The sequence below is a fragment of the Columba livia genome, chromosome 17, assembly GCF_036013475.1.
Source record: "Columba livia isolate bColLiv1 breed racing homer chromosome 17, bColLiv1.pat.W.v2, whole genome shotgun sequence".
In the NCBI taxonomy this organism is placed as follows: Eukaryota; Metazoa; Chordata; class Aves; order Columbiformes; family Columbidae; genus Columba; species Columba livia.
In genome coordinates, this window is record NC_088618.1 from 1851123 (window position 1) to 1871108 (window position 19986).

At 41.5% G+C, this 19986-nt stretch overlaps 1 protein-coding gene across 5 annotated transcripts in view; it reads right to left on the reverse strand.

Annotated features, from left to right (window-relative positions):
* Positions 1-19986, reverse strand: part of ADGRD1 (adhesion G protein-coupled receptor D1) — a 120273-nt gene that overhangs the window by 80154 nt on the left and 20133 nt on the right. For all 5 annotated transcript variants that reach the window (XM_065032803.1, XM_065032804.1, XM_065032806.1 and 2 more), the window contains 2 exons: positions 18750-18825; positions 15675-15816 (listed from right to left, as the gene is read on the reverse strand). In XM_065032803.1, the coding sequence (XP_064888875.1) occupies positions 15675-15816; positions 18750-18825 (218 nt within the window). The remainder of the gene's footprint in view (positions 1-15674; positions 15817-18749; positions 18826-19986) is intronic.

The following is a 19986-nucleotide window of genomic DNA, read 5'->3' on the forward strand; positions in this document are numbered from 1 at the left end:
TTAATCTTGATCTTTTCTTTTATGCATTTGGCAAGCAGCAAATTTTCAGCTTTCATTTTGATGCCTTCAGACACCTTACACCTGCTTTTCATTTCTGGGATGACACCTTAAATATCCTATTTGCCTCTAAAGGAAGGCACACATACAGATTTCAGCCTGTTTAAGAGGGAACAGAAAGGTGAATACATTCAAAGCTGCTGATATCTGCAATCTCCAAACAGAAATACGACCAGTGACGAGTGGAAATACATTCAAGTGCAGGCCTCCACATACACCTCTCTTGATTATCTACCTTTTCACAAAGCTCTGGCCTTGTGCAGCTGCTGCGCCTTACTGGGTTTCATTTTCCATTCTATTCATTCAGTCCCATCCATCTTGTAATTTTATACAGATGGCATTGAATATATTGATCCATCTCATAGTTAATCAACCTAGTCCTTTCTTGACAGCAGGGACTGATCACAATATTCCCCATTTCTCCTGAATTATCTTGCTTATTTAAATGTTCCCCAGAAATCCTCCCACAATAGAATTGCCCCTTCATCCTCCCGACCGTGTAAGTCTCTGCTGCGCCCAATGAGGACTGTGAGACAATAACTGCTGAGTTCATTTAGTTTGCATTCCAAGGGTGGAATCACTTCTTGTTAGTATGAAATTAGGTACCAAATGTGCATGTGAGACAAAAGAGGGTTAGTATTGTTCCAGGCAAGCATTCTAGTAAGATAGACAACTCAGACTGTAGATTTGGTGTATATCCTACACAGAGTTATGAACAGATTTTCAGCATTTATCTTCTCGCTATTTGCCTATATAGATACTGTTTCTATGTTCTGCCTTCTAATTCAAGAATCAAGTTATGTTATACGTTTGCCATTGTTGACACAGACTAGATCCTGGTACACAGTACAGAAGTGACAAATAGCCAAGTTCTTAGTATGCTGAGATAAAACTCATTAAAGACAAAATCATTCATCAATTTCCTTCAAAATTGTGATGCAAAGGTTTTTACAGAAACGCTCTCAATAGCATATATGTATTCTAGACATGACGAGTTACTCTAGCCTGAGCAAACAACCCATTTGTCTAAAGTGTTTCTAAGAAATACCACAAAATTATTTATAGTTAGTAAGGCCAGAAACCATCCCCCCAAAAATGTTACAGCACATGCAGAGATGTAAAGAAGCAAATATACTTTGTACACAACAGGCTATTGCTCTTCTGAGTAATTCCATGTATTTTCATGTGAAGCCTGTTTGCTGTTGCGCTCTGAGCAGCAGGTGCAGATGTGAGTGCAAGTGGCTGGTTGTGTCAGACGGGAACGATTTCACGAGAAACCTGAAAGAGCCAACCCAGATCCTGCTCGGGAGAGCCGAATTCTCTGACCGGCAGGAGGGAGGTTGCGAACTGACTGCAAAACAAGAGCACCCATCATCTGGACCCCCTCCAGCACCCGATGAAATCACGCTGCCCGTGGCCAGAGCCGCTCCACAGATGTGCTCTGCCTTATAAACAAATGAGCGAGGCGCCTTGGGAACGGGAACTTTAATGCACGAAACAGATTGTATTCTGTTCTGCCACAAGCAAAGCGATGATGGAGTGAACCACCAACATCTTTAATAGCAAATATTCCCAACTCTTTCCTCGCACTGGGCCCCTATCGCCACCTTCTCAAAACAAGTTTCTCCAGCTCCCCGAGCTTGGTCCCTTGACCTTCACAATGGAACGTTTCAGGAGATGCGGACAGGCCCTCCCGTGCCTAAATACCCAAAGATAATACTTCATACCTAAGTGGAAGCAGTGACTGGTGCTCTGTGATTTTGTGCCATGGCTAGGTAGATGTAAGAGTTTTGGCCTGAAGCAAGAGGAAAGATGATGGATGTGCTCCCATCCGCAGGTGGACCAGAATGGTGTGAATATTGCTGTATTATTACACAAAACTGTCAGTTCTTTGGCATCTGGAGAAAAAAGGCCAAGCAATAAGTGCTTGAAGCAGGGCCAGCAACCATTTTGCAAGAAGGTAAAGTGCATGTCTGCGTGTGAGACATTAAAGTAGCTGCCACCAGGGTGGCTTTTTGTGACATCCTGAAGTCATCACTTCTTAGGGTTTCCTTCTCAAAGCAAGTTGAGAAATCTCTCTCATTGCAAGGGCTGGAAAAGACAGAACTTGGCCAGACTGAAAACAGGCTGAGAAAAGTTACCCTCATTGTTTTCCTTTCTGAACTGAAGGATGAACAATAGAGATGATAAACAAGGAAGCAACAGATGTTTTAGTGCCCATTTGGAAAGTCAAGAGATTCATATACCCTAAGAGACCATATAAGAACTGCAGTACTTATGACTAATCCTTCCACACCATAATCCAGGCTGGATGCTCCCTCTTGTTTTCCCAGCTTTGTATTTAAGTACTCGCCTCCCCTGACCTTCTTAAACCAATTAAAAAAGACCTTGCAATTTTTCTTGCCATCCCACATTCAAACAAAAGCCTCCTGAGACTGAGCATCCTGGAAACATCCTGTTAATGTCTGAACCACCAGAAATCTTAAAATCCTTTGTACCTTTGAGATGATCTTTCAGTACAGTTCAAATGTGCGGAAAAACAAAGAACAATATGGAATGGGTAATTATTTAAAATTCAATAATTATCCAGGGGCCTTTTTTTTTTTTATTTCCAGATGTTTTAGCCCAATCTGACTGCAGTTCCAATACACCAGCTAAGACTCTAACTCTCTGGCCACAGCGGGTGGTCCGAAAAACCTGTAAAAAAGACAGGATTATATCACAGGACAAAGTGCTTTGTTTTATGGATTCAACCCCAGAAACCCAGGTCTCTTTGCAGAACTGATTGGAAAGACCTAATTCTATGCAGCCCCTCCAACGGCAAAGTCTGTATCAGGTCGTGCCAACAAAAAAAAAAGAAAAGAAAAATAAAATTAAAATAAAACACAACAACAACAAAAACCTTTCACCAACCTGCTTTAGGTCACAATGAATTTTCAGGACTACATAGTCACATCAGAGCTGTAATATGGCCACGTAGGTAAGGCACAACCATTAACGGGTCTCCCTTCAGAAGACGGTGTCTGAGCCAAACTTTACTCTAAACTAGAGGTAAATACCCCCAATTTTAGAGCAGCTGAAGGTAAGAATGGGAGCTGCCCTTGCTCTGCCACGATGGTGCAGCAATAGAGGCAAATGCCCACCACTAGCAGCGGAATTCCGCCGCCGCGGGAGCGCGGAGTGGAGCAGATTCGGGCTGACTCACCCGCCGTGTTTACACCTCCCGCTCCAAGAACGTATTTAGAGAGCACACAGCACACGCTGCCACCAACCACAAAGACAGAACATCCCTGGAAGGGAGTTCCTCCCTTTCTTTTGCAACTGATATAACCTTAAAGGTATTTTTCTGCTTCAGCATGTGCATTTCATTTCTTTTTTTCTAAGGCAGACTTTATGAGGCTCTTGTTTCTTCTCAAGCAACAGCTGTCAGGTTTGATGGGAAGAGACTCTGCTTTTTACAGAATGTAGTTACAGAACAAAGACTTTCGGCCAGTGTTTTGGCCACACGCAACCAGAGAAAATCTTCCCCTGTCTCACACAAGAATTTATAGGATTAAGACCGTTGGGTCTCTTAAGCAGTTCTGCTGTTAACATGGAACTTGGCTCACGGCCTCTTTACACGATTGTTCTAAAGTTGGGATTAACATATCGCCCCATCCAAATTTTCAGCCCAATTCCCACCTCTGCTGTATTTTCCACCCACAAATGTTAAATACAGTACCCCCATCTTCAGGAAATTTTTGACATGTTTAATAATATTCTTATGTTATTCCTTTTGGGATATTCATTGCTTTCAAGAAAGCATCTTGCTTCTGCTCATGCTGTATTTTAGGCAAGGCACTTCTTTCAGAAGATCTGGGTTTAATTTACATTCGAGGAACTGATACGTATAGTAACAAAATAGGAACACTAGTCCCAGCATTTGAGTATTGATCTACTCAAGTGGCACTGTGAAAGCCCTTTCTTTATCCCCTCATCTTTAATATAGTTGATATATAGACAGCAATTCTCCTTCATGGATTTTATTTCCATTAGTTTCAAAAACTGTGTATCCACACCAGCTTAAATTAAATCCCATGAAGTCAATTGTAGCCCACCCACCATCTTTGATCAAACCCAGCAGAAGGAATTAAGTTATTGTTTGGATCTTGGAGCCAAGACCATAACGCTTCAACGGACCAGTTATACAGTAGAAATTAAAACAAGAAGTTGTAGGCTTGCAGTCTAAAATTGCTTCTATTTTGCAGTTTGTAGTTGTAGGAATAAGAACGTATCTTACTGTAATACTATTGCAATTGCTTATTTTTCAGATGGAAAAGACAGGAAATCACCCTGCAGAATGTTAGGAAAAAACGCTTACAAAAGCCTCAGAAATATCACAAAAAAGAGAGCATAAGAGCAAATTTCAAAGGAGCATCATGGAACGTTAAGAGCGGGCAGTCCTGTGCCTCTCTAATCTCTGTGCATGAAACCTGAGTTCTCACAAATAGGTTTGACTCTGCTCCACTAGGAAACAAAAAGGGTTTCAAAGGAGCCTTTCTGTTCGTAAAGAAAACAAGAAGAAAACCAGCAGGGTACTAAAGGGTTCCCCGTGCCAGTATCTTTTGCTAAAGGCAATCATTACTACAGAATTGGAACAGCTAAGCAGATGCGTGTGGAATAAACCAAACACAGCTCAAATATCATATCTCCGGTGATAACATTTTCAGGAGGAAAATCACCCCCCTTGCCCAGCTCTCTCCATCACACACGTTCCTCCCCCTGCTCGGCGCTGCCTCAGCGCTCACATTTCTTTAATGCCTGGGGTTGCCGTAGCTGGACAGAGCAAACCCTGCAAAATGCTTACACAGATTATACCAAAGGAATGTAGGGCAAGGATTAAATTATAAACCACAGTGACTTTAAATGCAATAACACAGCAGGTTGTAATGACCATTCACTATGGTTGTTTAGTACCTGACTTTGAAGATACGCCAGAGTAGGTGTAGATGTGAGAAAGAAGAGGGGACTCCTGGCCTGGCTGAGGTTTGTATGATATCCCAGGTGGGGTCTATATTCCTCCTCCTTCTACGTCTCCAAACTACCTCTTCTTGACTCGGTGCCTAGAAAATCTGGTCACCTTATATATACTTGGCAACACATCAATGTACAAGTCCACACCACCATCTGAAAGCGATCATTTCACTGCCCGCGCTGGAAGAATGTTTCCCCACAGGAATAAGGAATTTTATGAGCGTTATAAAAAGTTACTGGCACCACAACGTATTATCACTGCGGTATAAATTACTGATGCGCACGTCAGCGAGGACGGCAGCCAGAGCCCCCTCTCTGCTCTGGGGGAGCTGAACGGGCAATGCCCCCGCGCATCCTCCATCCCCAGTGTCCCGGGTGGATCCAACCAGAGGGCAGAGCACGAAGCTCTCACATCACATATTTATCAGATGACAACTGCAGCGCAGACAATGTTTTGACAGCTTTTGTCTTGCTGCCAACAAGAGCAAAAATGTAATGCTGATTTCCATCAGTAGATATGAAAGCTGCAGTTAGTTTTGCCTCGCTTTCAAGCTTGGAATAAATTAAACAGAGTATACTTGAATATACATAAGTATACTTTGTTCTTAAATAAGATACTTAAATTTTCATCAGGTCATACATTTCAGCTCCACAAACGTGGAATCCAGAGTTAGGCACAGTCTGGTTCCTCCCTGCTCCTTTACTTTGGGGAAAACAGAGCATTCAAGCCTTGAGCCATTCGCCAGAACTCCTGCAGCTGAAGTTAGACCAAGTTTTGGATCCTGTAATTTAGCACAAACTACAGCTAGATGATGAGTCTTCATCTCCTGTTCAGAAAGCCAGTGCTACGAGGCAATGTCTTGTGAAGAATTCTGTCCGACAAATTAGAAAGACTGCAGCTCAGACTGAAACAATTAATCTGCATGCAGGGCTTGTCAGCATCCCCCATTAGTTTGGAAGCTCCAGCCTTGTCAGTGATCCATCAGTAGTTCCAAGACACATTTTTATTTTCAGGGCTCCATAGCTCTGGGCTGAACACCATTTGTGGTGTCATCAAAACGTATAAAACCTGGTTCAGTCATGCAAGACATGCAAGAAGGAATGAGAAAAAAATAAAGGACTTTTATAGTCTCAGTACCTTTCCCTTTTAAATTGTTTTCTCTCTCTCCAAATGCGTTCATTAGGCTTAAATATTGCACGCTACAGAAAATCCAAAACGAGGCAAGTTTTTCTCAGCAAGTAATCCAAATTTCAGTCATTACAAATATAAATCTCTGTATCTCATCTGTACAGTCCTTACCAAGCACAAGTGGTACCTCTAATTCCTTAATGTGTCTCTGTGGCCCACCTCACCACATTGCCCCCAGCAGGGACCTTCCCTGGGAGTGCTGATCTGCTTAATCTTGCAGCCAATTAAGACACAAAGGATGGGTTTTAGCTGAGCAAATCTAGATGCTTATCACTCCAGCTTCCCTTCATATCAGTGGAGACAAATAGGAGTAATTCAGCCAATACATTTAAACAGGTACTTTGGCATGAGATGGCTCATCTCCTGGAAGAATTAATAATATCTGTAGTGAACTGTACAGGAAATCTGTGCTGGTGAGCAAACCTGGAGATGTCAATTATAAAGGATGTTAAAATACAAAAAACTCTTACTCAAACACATCTTGACCCAGGTCTTCAAATGCAAACAAGGTGCAAGCTTCATTCAAATAGTGGGTAACTGGATATCCAAATACTTTTACAGATCTAGCCCCATACATCTCTGAATTGCGACGTGGACCCGCTGGAATAGCAGTGAATGAAAGTCCAGTAAGAGTTTGGTTTGCTCTTCATCCAGTGTGAAGGGCAAGAAATACACCTCTGACATTTTGGCTTACTACTGTATGATTCAGAAGCTAATTAACTCCGCTAGCGTTAAATCACAGAATCCCAGAATGTCAGGGGTTGAAGGGCCCTGGAAAGCTCACCCAGTGCAATCCCCCCATGGAGCAGGAACACCCAGATGAGGTTACACAGGAAGGTGTCCAGGCGGGTTGGAATGTCTGCACAGAAGGAGACTCCACAAGACATCACATTCTCCAAGGTGGTTGGATAAGTGTGAGGTTATTTCTTAAAGTGAATAATCAGGCTTAATAACACATTTATAGGGAGCTTGTTCCCCCCACGGGACCGTGCGGGACTTTCATCCTGAATGATTTGTGCACAGCATCCCACATCCCCCCTCCCAGCCGGCCAGCCCCACGCTGCTCTCCTTCCTCTGCATTTTAATGCTAAAGAGAAATCTACAGAGGAAAATAAGCCCAAAAAAATAATCCCTGTTAGACAAACTATCTACATTTAGTTGGGATTTGAGGGTGGGGATCTCATGGTCAGACACAGAGCTGTGCAGGAACACAGCCCGTTGCGTTTGTGTCTTCATTGCTCCTGCCACTTTGGCTGCAAATTCAGTAATAAATGGGCCTTGAGCACCTCTCTGAACCACATTCAGTAAAAGCTTTGACCCGAGAGATGGGAAGCAAAGCTGGCCTCGTGCTGAGCAATGAAGGGAATGAGCTGGCAGCGCTCAGCCAGGTTGTGAGACAACTGGGTCCTGGACGCTGAATTTCTGCTCATTTGTCTCACACTGGCAACTGTTCCCAAGAGCAAAGTGACGCTTCTCTGAAACAGAAATGGTGCTTGTGCTATATTTTCTTCTGCTATAATAAATTATTCCCTGGATGGTTTTCTTGCTTCGCCCACATCTCTTTGACCCCCACTAACACTTTGTCTGACTCTTGGCAGGTTTTCAGTGTAAATATTTGTGCTCCTTGGAGGGATGCACATAAAGCCCAACTGCTTTGCAGAGGAGAAATGTGCGAAGCTGCCACTGCTCCTTGGTGACAGTTCCAGAGGACCCGGTGCTGCGTCCACAGGGCCAAGAAAGGGAACGTCCAGACCTCGGCTCTAAGTGTGCTCTGCCATTCACTGGGAAACCGCACTTTAAGAGTCAGGTTGAAGTTCCAAAGCTTTGATCCGACAGTCTGAAATAACAGCCCAGAACACGTATTTACTGGCAGCATTCAGCAGGTTTGCAATAGTCACATTTTTGCAAATTTTAGCAATTTTTGGAAGTCCAAAGGCTGTGCAATAATATTCTGGGGGCCGCTATGGCTGAATCTGACACTGTCTTTCCTGGAGATGCCCTCGGTTACTACAAAGTGCCATCATTATATTAACTTATGTGAACTCCTGCTGAGGACCTGCTCCCATTAGATGTTTATCCAGTTTATATAACCATGTTTTCTCCCCAGTTTGAGCAAGAACAAACAAAACCATTGGACTAGAAAACCGATCAACACAACAGTTTCATATATTGAAATCAATGGAAATCAGGACTTTAACACATAAATCTGGGGGAAAAGCTTTGTGTGAATTACAACACAATCACTGTATAGAAAGCAAAACTCAGAAATCAGAGATTAGAATAAAAATCTGATACTCTTCCAGCTGTTTTAATTAGTTGAAGTGCATAATTAATGGCATTACATTGCAAGGCTAACTTTCTTGACAAAGAAAAATTGATCCAGTTCTGCAAGCCTTTAAGTAATACTCCTAAAAGAAGAACTAGCATTTGTCTGCCACATGCTAAAAATTGAGCCAAATTCTTATTGGGGGGAGTGGAGAGGAAACAAAAACCAACCAAAACCTCTCACACATCTGAAATTCTGCAGCTTGTTGAGGGTAGAATTGTCGTCCCTCATAACGAGTGGAAACCGGTACGATTTTGTCAGTGTAGCTGAATAATTACAACCATCACTCAGGAAAACCAAATTCCCTGGTGTGTCTGGTGCTTCCTCAATTTTATCCCCTTGCTGGCTATTCCAGTTGTATTTGACATCAATTATCACAACGGGAAGCAAGGGATGAAAAATACAGACAGCAGCACTCCCAAAATGATGGCTATTGAAATGGTTTAAAATATTTTTAGGCTAATAAAATCTATTGTAAAAATTGTTGCCAAAGAGCATCATAATTCACACGCAGCTTAACATGGACCAACCCGTTCCTTAAGTGGCACGGGGTATTATTTTCCCTTGTGACTTTATATATTAGAAATCTCCTTGAGCATTCAGTTCAGAGATTCTCTGCTTTATAGCCACAGAGAGACTATGAAAGGAAAGTGTCCCCTGAGCATGGGCACATTGCAAAAATATTAGATCTTATGGAGGCTTTTTGTACCACCCTACAATACAGGGTATAACAAACTCTCCAATGCTCTGATGCTGGACCCAACCTCTGCCCTTCCTCCTGTTATCCACAATGCACAGCAGAATCTCCAAAATGTTGGTAATATCAGCAGTTATTACACCATCACACCGAACGAAGATTTAGTCACACCATACAGGATTAATTGATTTCACAGCTCTTTGATTAGCATGAATGCAAAATAAAGAAGTTGATGACTTGCACTGGACTAAAAGCTGGTGACTAAACATTTTTCACTAGATGATCAACTGTGCATCTGGGGATTAATCCCACACTTATCCCAACATGAGCTGTCAAAGCACATTTCATCAGCCGAACCCCAGAATTCTTCCTCCCATGCACCGTATAGAATAGAAATAAGAGGAGTGGTTTGGTTCTAGGATGGGAGAATTACATCTTCCTTCTATCAAAATACTCAGGCTTAGTTAAAGCCTCACATTATCTGGCCCAGCCTGTTTTTCAGCAATATGGAGTTTAGTATTAACATTAAGCATACACAAATACATAAATATGGGACTATAAGATGACTAAATTAGGATAGATACAGATAATATAGATACAGATACAGCAAGCCAAAAAAAAATAATTGACAGTTGACCAGATTAGACTTGCTCTAAATAAACCCAATTTTAACCAATATTGGAAATACTAATCTGGTTCTTCCTCTGAAATCAACCAAAAGATTTCTACTAAAAATATCTGTACCTTCGAGACATCACTTTCTGCACTTCTTTCTATTTCATTTATTCATGGGCTCTGTCTGTTTATGATTTTCGCATATCTCTCCTTGTTTAGCACTATCAAACACCCGACTTGAGCCAAGCACTTGGCAACAGGCTCAATTCAAATCGCATGAGTAATCCCTTTAAAAATGTTGCTACATTATTTGCTCTCCCTCCTACACTGTGATGCCCCGGTTGTCACACCAAGTGTTTCTCGTGTGAACCCGCCTTGATCTGGAGCGCAGTCTCTACTTCAAGGTGTATATTAGTCATGAAATGACAGCTTGACCAGCTCAAGATGACTGAGATTGATGGCGGGTCCTGCAGAGGAGGAAGGTGAGGAAAGAAAGGAAAATCCCTCCTCAGCAGCTGCACATTTTCTGCTAGAAAAACAACAAGTTTCTTTTAACATTATTATCAGCTTAATACCATTATCAGCTGTGCTGCAAAGCAGAGGGAATCGAGTTGCAGCGCCTGGTGTAACCAGCATTGGGAAGGAGAACCAGCTAAACCCGAAATTTGAGCACGCACAGATTTCTCTGAAGTCCGACTCCCCTGCTATTTCTGAGCTAAAATTATCACCGTTTGCTAAGCCAAACGTTTTTATTCATATTGTGTGAAGTAAATGCAAGCATTGTTCCAGAGCGGGGATGGCACTGTAACAGAGCCCATGCTTCGCCATGCTGCTGCCCTGTAATTAGTGCGATTTCAGGAGACACTGGTTTACTTTAGAAGAAACGCCGCCCTGGAAAGGCAAAGGCAGATCCCAGCAATGCTGAGCAGGTGCCTTATTTTTCCATCACCGGTTAAATCCAGCAATTCAGGAGCGTAATAAAAAGGGCAGACTTCCAAAATCTGGGCAATTTCTTCTGTACTAATGGTGCAAATCACCAGCGGCAGAGAATAATCTTTGCCTCTATTAAGTTGTATAACTGGTATCTCTCCCTCAACCATCCCCACTTTTCCATTCTGCTTATGAGGAGCCCACTCTGGATGTGCATCATATTCTAGCTTTCCCATTCAGTGGCCCAAGGCAATAATCACAGCATTTTCCAGCAGAAATTGTGCATATTTAAAGGGCAATAAATAATCCATTTGCATTAAGCAGACTGGTAGAGTTTTGCAATTCCTCTTCCTACTAACCATAAATTCATTCCATTTGGAAAGTGCCCACCGCTTTATCACCAGAACAGCAAAGTACAAGACACCTTTTCAAGCCTCATTGTCACAAATTAAACTCCTTCAGTTCCACAAACCCACCCTGAACTCCCTCGCCCAGGAGCCTCTGATGGGTGTAACCTCCAATATGCAACTTAGAATAAGGGAGGGCTGAAAGACCATGGGACTCAGCAGTTCTACCACGGATTGTAATCAAGTTGATATGAAATCTATCTCTTTACAGCCTTGAAAACACACTCCCTCCAAGCATCTGACTCCAGTGAATTTGAAATTCTCAATCAGCAAAACTATTTCTGACCTTTTTTTTTTTTAAAAAAAAAAGAAAAAGATAATTTAGGCATTTTGAGTCTAAATCCAGCTGTATGCTATTTCAAATGCTCCAGTTTATTTCTGCCACTTCAAACCAGCTTGACCTCGCCAAGGGAGGTTTTACAGGACCCACACTCAGTGGGGATCACAGAATCCCAGAATGTGAGGGGTTGAAGGGCCCTGGAAAGCTCATCCAGTGCAATCCCCCATGGAGCAGGAACACCCAGATGAGGTTACACAGGAAGGTGTCCAGGCGGGTTGGAATGTCTGCAGAGCTATGTTATGCTTTTCTGTTTATAATTTTAACCAAAGTTACTAAGATCTGAATGTTGGCTACTTCACCTCTGCAGGAAATTTTATTCATAACATTTAAATATGTATATACTTGTATTAACATTATGCAAAGGAACGCAATTTTTTATAGCAGAAACCCTGACAGTTCATTAAATGTAGCACAAGCAGCTGGAATTCCTGCAGTAAGACATCACCACATTCAGGGATGCTTTGAGGATGTGGTCACTGATGAGGAGCTTAAACAAGAGGAATTAAATAGAATTTAAAAATCACTTTTACCACTGGGACAGAACTCCACATCACTGCACCAGATTTGATCAAGTCAAATAGAAACCCTGTCATTTTCTCTTCTCCTCCTGTGACAAATGTCCAATCAAAGGCCAAGTGGGAAGTAGCACAAAATGCCACCAATTCTGTAAAACAGGATAACTGTGGAATTCATTTCTGGGTTTATAAGTCAGCAAGATTTTGTCGAGGTTTGTTGCTCGGTATGAACGGGCCTCCAGCTGCTGACGCGCTGCTACTCCCCAGCGGAAATCTGAACGAGGAAAAGCAGACTGACAACCGCTGATTCCAGTCACCAGTGGTTATTTTCTTTAGGCAAGAGGTAATTTCATAGATACTAAGTGGAAGCTGGCATGTAAAAATGACCCACATACCCAAAAAATTAGAGTCAGCAACTAAACTTAAAATTGAAAGCAAACTTTAATTCTACACTTCAAAAAACATCCAGCTGCTTGCTGATGCCCTCACTCCTGCTCCCGTATCCACCTCAAAGGCAAAGGACTCGTTAACAAGAACTGTAAATTCAGGGCTTGTTTCAGGACAGATAAGTGATAACACAAGGAAATAACTGTGCCTCCCAAGGATTAAGTCTGTTCTGACATGGAAATGAAACCTTCTATGAATTACAGCTTAATACAATGCAATCCTGATTCTCACAACAGACAATGTTCAATATACTTAATGAAAATCTATATTTTTTGTTGGTGCACCTTTCGAGGCTTTTAGAATGGATTCCCATGAGAAAAGTCCTGGGATGTTTCTGTTAATAACATTAACAATACAGAACTATTGCTGTATTTTAAGAGAAGCTGTATATCATCACAATAACTGTGGGTATTCTAAGGTTGCCCAGGAGCAAGAAAATTAGCTGTAACTATGTTCATTTCTCATTTGAACTCAATGGATTTTCTGTATTCTTTATAACAAAGATTTAAAGTACAAGCCTTATTTTTTTTTCCTTTTCCTATTTGTGGTACACCTCAAGAGTCAAAGTTTTAATTGTATCTCATTCCAGTTTTTCTGGCAAAGTCCATCCAGTGAAGGATTATACCCTTGTTCTGCAGGTGTGAGCAAAAGACATGGTTTTTCATCAATCAATATATAAATTAGTCAACACTCAACTCATCATAAAAATAAATTGGCTCCGCATTGATTCGTCTCTCTCATGGTTGTGCTAATATTTGTGTACAAATGGAAACGGGTTCTTCTGTCATCCCATTTTCCTATCGGTAACAATGTTAAACAAACCTCAGGATATTGTACACTGCTGGCCAGACAAAAGACAATGACCAAGTGCCTTTTAGAGGCAAAAGTCCCATTGCCTCTTTAAAAGCTCAATGAAAATGTTCCCTAACCTTATCTCTATCTCCCAGACCTGCAGGAACTACCAGTGCTTTTCTATGGTGGGACTCTCTGCTGAGAGCAGAGCAGCTCTGCCCACCCTGGACTTCCCAAAGGAAAACCCCAGCCAAGCGATTAACTCATTTCCACTCAAACCAGCATACCTTGTTATTTTTCACTTGTTCTTATTACACTTTGCTCTGTTAAACTGAGAGCATTATGTGGAACAAACAGGCAGCTCTAAGAATGAAATTAGTATCCACTTCAAATGTTTCTCCCATTACTACAACAAGCAAACAGTATTTTAATGGATGAAACAGGTTTCTAAGCCACATTTTATGCTCTTGGTTTTGTCATTATATTCAATCATAAACTTATATAAATAGCTTAGCTGTTATTCTTTAAAATAAAGTAAGTGCTTTAAAACACTGATCTTGCAGCCAGAATCTTTAACTTTTTAAACTCTACTTTTAGAGTAGGGAGGATATTGAACTAAATGACAGAGAGTGGAATAATATGTGGTATGATAGAAAGGACTTGTGCTGGTTTCAGAGGGCGGACAGCACTGAGCTGCTTTTCCAAAGCTGTTAACACAATGGTGTAAGTTTCCCTGTTTCCTACAATGATGTTAAAAAGCAACGTTTAAGTAAATAAACACACACACCACAAACCACACTACACAGAGACCCCAAACACTGAAAGCAAGTCACCCCTGAGCAGCCGTCAGCAGGATGAGCAACACCTGAACGTTCCCGCAGGTGGAAAATGGAAACGACCATAGGAATAGTGCAGTAGATAATAGCTGATGGCCTGCGAACATATTGCCAGTTCTGGGAGAGGAAAACCCTACTCCCCCAATACACGATATACAGCACAAAACGCTCTACCTGGAGCCCGCAGCTCCAACACAACCTGTGTCTGTTACATATAGGATGCTGGACAGACATGTTCATTCCACGTAGTTGTGGATTCCACTGACTAAACCAGAGACATGTAAAATTTGTATCTGTATACCACGATCCTGGTGATCTTCACCGTTAAAATCAACAGGCATAAAGAAAAAACACCCAGGTTTGTCTAACAGCCTGCTAGTAAACCATCAGACACAAGCATGAGGAGGGACCCGAATAAATAAAGCAAAGTGTATTATATAAATGATCTACACAAAACACAGTCTTCACAAGTGCCTCTAAGAGGCAACTGGGGACATTCAAGAGAGTCCTTAGCTTGAAAAACTGTCAGCAAAACAACACGTTTCATTTCTATGCCTTAGGCTCTTTCCACATATTTGTTTTCTGTAGCCTACTCCATTTTTATCAGAAGCCCCAAAGGAAGATGATAAAATGGCTTGAAAATAGCTGTTGAAGGAAAAAAAATACACGATAAAATATTCAGAAGAATATGGGAGATGTTTTCTAGGAAACATTTAAGAATTGCAATCTCTGTTTCCCATTTCCACTCGATGCTGTCAGTGGGTCACAGATGCCGCCTCAAGCCAGCACCTCCGGGTTTGAACTCGGCTCTTCTCTATTCCACCAACAAGACAGAGACGCCTTCATCTCCCAGATCAAACAAAACCAGGTATTTTTTGCAGTTTCCTGCTGGAATACGCTGATTTGGTGAAACTGGAATGTCTTACCAAAATTGATTGGTTTGAATAAAACGCCAGGTGGTCCTGTTTCTTGTTTCTCAGACCCAGAACGCTCTGCTCTCTGCAGAGGACAGTTCACGTTACAGTGACCTGAACCTGCTCCACTGCTACCCCGGAGATGCTCTGCCCATCATATTGTATCTGCCCTTGGAGGAGTTATTTCTCTCAGTTTATTCATGAGAACGTTCGAAACACCTCAACTATATCAATGTGGATTAAGACCAAACACAAAAGAAATAAGTGAATTCTTATTTTTGACAGCTTTAAGGAGAAAGCAGTAATCTATACCGGCCTATTGCAGACTGCACAAACACATCCATAAATAATACATACGAAAGGCCTGAAGCTATATTGTCACTTCACCTTGTTCAACATGTGCACTAATCAGCCTTTTTGCAGAGATTGAAACAGAAATGATTGAAGCGTAGTGATTGGAAGAATATAATATTGTAGTTACAAATGCCACCTGCTCCTAAAAATTCCCACAGAAATTAGAAGAGAAATACAAAGAAGTGGTGAAGTTCTGGACAGCCCTAGCAACGGCCTCAATGGGTAGTTTCCATTTCACCTACCAGTCTGTGGGTGAGCTGGATGGTGATCAGGGGAGATCCTGAGAGATTGTGAGACAGCCTGGGTAGAGGTTCCACCTTGATGGAGATAAGGAAACTGGTCACTGAGATCATGTAACCTCTGTGGGCAGCAGCTTCAGCAATCCTGCGAAAGAAACAAATACATTAAGGAAGTAGAACAACCAATATTTAGTTCATCCACAAGAGGAACACAGGACCTGCTTTTTCAATGCAAATCAACTGATTTCTGTAGGGGAGCTGGCCCCAAAAGATCCTACAGGACTAGAAGCAACAGCTACAAACTATAGGGAACAGCTTTGGACATTGGGAGATTATAAGGATCCTTCATTCTGCTCCTCTTGCAAAGGTTTACACCTGACTGAAAGTGCTTTAGATAATCAGAGAAAATAAAACAAAGTAAGTGATCTAAAAATAGCTAACAAAGCAAAGGCACCTAAATGAGGAGCAAACTCACAGGGATTTCAGGCTGTCTAATTAAACATGCATATCAGTGTGTAAGACAGATATATGATGCATATAAAGATCTATGTAGGACTATATTTAGAAGCAATTAATAGCTTTATTTTGAAAAAAAATTGATTATGTCCACTTAGGTCTGTTAAGAGTGAGTCAGATCACAACACACAGAGCTGAGCCTGACTAAACATCTCGTTAGCCCAGGTAATACTTTCTTTCCTCAGCTGAATTAATTTTGCGGTACATAACAACCCTTTTATTTCTGCTCTCAGCTCAAACTTATGACTTTGACATTTTCACACATTCAGGAGTAACTCAGATCCATTTGGCTGTACCGTAACATTTGTCACTATCAGTAACAGACTGTGCAGGATCCTGTTGTCGTTCAGCGGGATTCCTACAGCTTTACACAGACTTTACGAGCAGGAGGAGAACTGGGCTCAAAACCTTTTTTCACTTTGATTTTTGTTTTGTGAAGAATCAAAAGCGACTCCCCTGAGAAGCTGCTATTTATGCAGGCTGGAAATAGAAGCCATCTGTCTGTGCAGCACAAAAGCTCCAAGAGGTTTGGTTTGAGCTTTCCACCGCAAAAGGAAAAAAGAGAGTTGCCCTTAAGAAGAAAATAGACAGGCTTCAAATTACAGGTGCTCAAGTAGCACAGGGCTAGGAAGAACATAAAAGAAAGTCTTTAAAACAAACTACTCCGGGAAAGCCTTGTTATTGCACTGAAATATAAGCTGCAAAGTTAAAATAGCACAGTACAAAAAATGAAAACCAAGCAGAAGTGCAGACTTGTTTTCAAAAGGTTTTTTTGAATACCTGGGGTCTGATTCCACAGAGGAAAAAATCGCTAAGCTGGCATTCCCTGCGTGACTGGGATTTTAGATGCTGTTTTGGACCGAACTGCATCTAGAATTTCATAGACATGATTCTGTAGTGCATTATGTGCTGCAAACAGTTCAAGTGGTTTGGATTAATTATGGAAATCACAGAATCACACAATGTTAGGGATTGGAAGGGACCTTGAAAGCTCATCCTGGTCTCCCCAGGGCAGAGCAGAGGGGCAGGAGAACCTCTCTGACCTACTGACCACCCCCTTCTAACCCACCCCAGGTACCATTGGCTTCCTGGCCACAAGTGCCCAGTGCTGGCTCATGGTCACCCTGCTGTCCCCAGGACCCCCAGGTCCCTTTCCCCTACGCTGCTCTCTAATAGGTCAAATCTCGGAGGTGTTTGTTCTCCAGCGTCTTTGTGCTTCTCTTTAACATCACCATAGTGCCGGATCCTTCCTTCTCCAGAGTTGTATGAGTACATTCATACAGCTCGGTGGAACAGGAACGGGTCTCCTGATTGTCGTATTCTATGACATCCAGAGAATGTGATATAACTGTTTTATTTTGCTATATCAGAGGCCCAGGAGCTTGATGACAAGGCATTAGAATACAGTGTTTGGATATGCAGCATCCTTAACCATATTGTGTTTGCTAAACTTTGACTGAAGTCAAGACCATATTAATTCTTTTCCTCTCTTTAGGAAGCTGAGCTTTTTATCTTAATAAATTGCACTGATCCTCCTGCTTGAAAAACATAAGCAGTCATAAATTATTGCCTGTATTTCTCCATATCAGCAAGGAATAGCGCACACTACCGACATGGTTCCTTTACAGCCAGCTGCTAAGTGCCCTTTTGTTGAGAGCATGCAGGATAAACAGCAGCATGGCTTGCTACTCAATTTAAAAATGCCATTTAGCAATAGCTGTGTGATTATCTCGGTGTGATCAATGGGATCCTAAGCCAGGGTTCTTTCCCCTGAACTTCACCAATGAGTTCCCATGGTCATGACCTCTCTTGTAACTGCATGGAAAGAACGGGAACCCCTGTCAAGATGCCGCATCTTTCCTCCTGCTGTCAAACAGCACAGCGAAAAGTCACAGGTTGGAAAAGATGAAGAGAAAGTTTAAACTAATCTAAGTACCCCAGTGAAGATCAAATACATGAAGTCACACTAGCTTAAAAGGAAAGTGTAATGATTTACATGAACGGCATTGCAAAATTCCCCCAGGAACTGTATTTCCGAGAGGTATACAGCTCTGCATTTACTTTATCTTATCTGCTAATGATTTCTTTGATGCAGTGTATAAAACAAAAGGTCTTTAAAGCATTGCCTGGTCTCCTGTTATAAAGTTACCTTTACAGGTTTCTAGGATTAGGATTCAGATTTTATCTAAAGAGGGATGTGATGTTTTCTTACTTGTTTCATTTAAGTGCAAGCTTTATCTTTATATATGTCAGGAGAAAAGATGTAATTTCATTTTATGAGACAGATTAAAATGATGACATTCTAATACCAGATCTGACGAATGCAAAGAGAAGACAAAAAAAAGACAAACACGTCGCTCCGCGAATCTATTTTACCAAAGCATAAAACATCTAATGTAAGCTTTAATCTCTCTCTAGTTAATGACTACACGTCTTCAATATTGCAGAATCAGGGTTATGGCTCGTAATTTATTTACAGTTGATAATGACACGACTGTTATAAAGGTGTATCACTAAGGTAATAAACAAGCTGTTACAGCATGAGAAGTCTGAGGTACTTACTTTGTATCCATAGGGTTGATAGTATGGAAGAAATAATGCATGTTATGGTAAAGCAGGCCGATGATGGTGATCCAAGCTGCAAAAAGGGAACAGGGGTCATTCCTCAGAACAGTGTACATGGGAGATGCTTCTCTCCTAGACCTGAAATGCCATGGTAATTAGGAGCCTGGACTTCTGTCAACTTCCATGTCTTTGGTTTAGCAGAATTCTGACTATTCTCTTAAGTGAAGAAGTACGAACATCTCGCAGTACAGCACAGGAGATAGATATCAAAATAAAAGTAGAAGGATGCCTGCCCTGCGCAACTCTACTGCCAAAATAAGTTGTTTAAGTAATCAGTTGACAATTTTAAATCCCTGCACACAGCACTAGAAGGGGTTGTGCGACATCCCTGAGTCAACCTCTCAATGCCTTCACAGCAATCTCAAGGCTACTTCGCCACCACTGTCATTAACCGCAGGTTATGGAGCTCAAACACGGTGCTGGTCTCCACGCTGGCTGTCCCTTTGCTGGGTGCATTCCGAGTATTTATGGGTTCTCCAGCGTTTGAGTGAAGAGACACATGTTTTGTAAGTCTCAGCCACACAGGTATCTTTTACTGCCTTTTTGCTGGGTTCCAAGTATATTTAGTGTCAACGGAATAATGAATTATTAGGTTAGCCCAGAGAGTGACTGTGGGCTGGAATTCAGGGCACATGGATCAGACTTCCAGAAATTTGAGGATGCGGGTAAATGTTTTTGTAAATAGTTTCCTGCAAACCCTGATTAAAACATAGATAATTAACTCCAAACATCGTTCTTTTGGACTCTTGACTAGAGTTTCATATTTGTGTCACACCTTGCTTTTGAGATTATTAACATTTTAGCATAGATATGGATTTCTGAGCTCTGTGGGTTTTTGCCTGGTCTGTAGTTTAAATCTTGTTTCTGTAGCTGCTGTTGCTTTAGCCTGCCATTTTATACTTCAATTTCATACAAAATTTGAAGTGTGATTCTGCATGAAGGGATAAGTAAGACCTGTTCTGACATCCTGGAATTTCTTGAAATAACACTTTCAGATTATTAAAAATAATTTATGAAATTACAGCTGCTCTGATGTAAAAAGATGTCAAAATTAAATGGCTTCAGTCTCTGCGGCCCAGCTGTATTTTTCAAGATTAATTCAAGTAGTATGAAAATCCTACCACATCAATCATTCATTAGTGTGACAGGGCAACTGCTGCCTCTTTACAGTCAG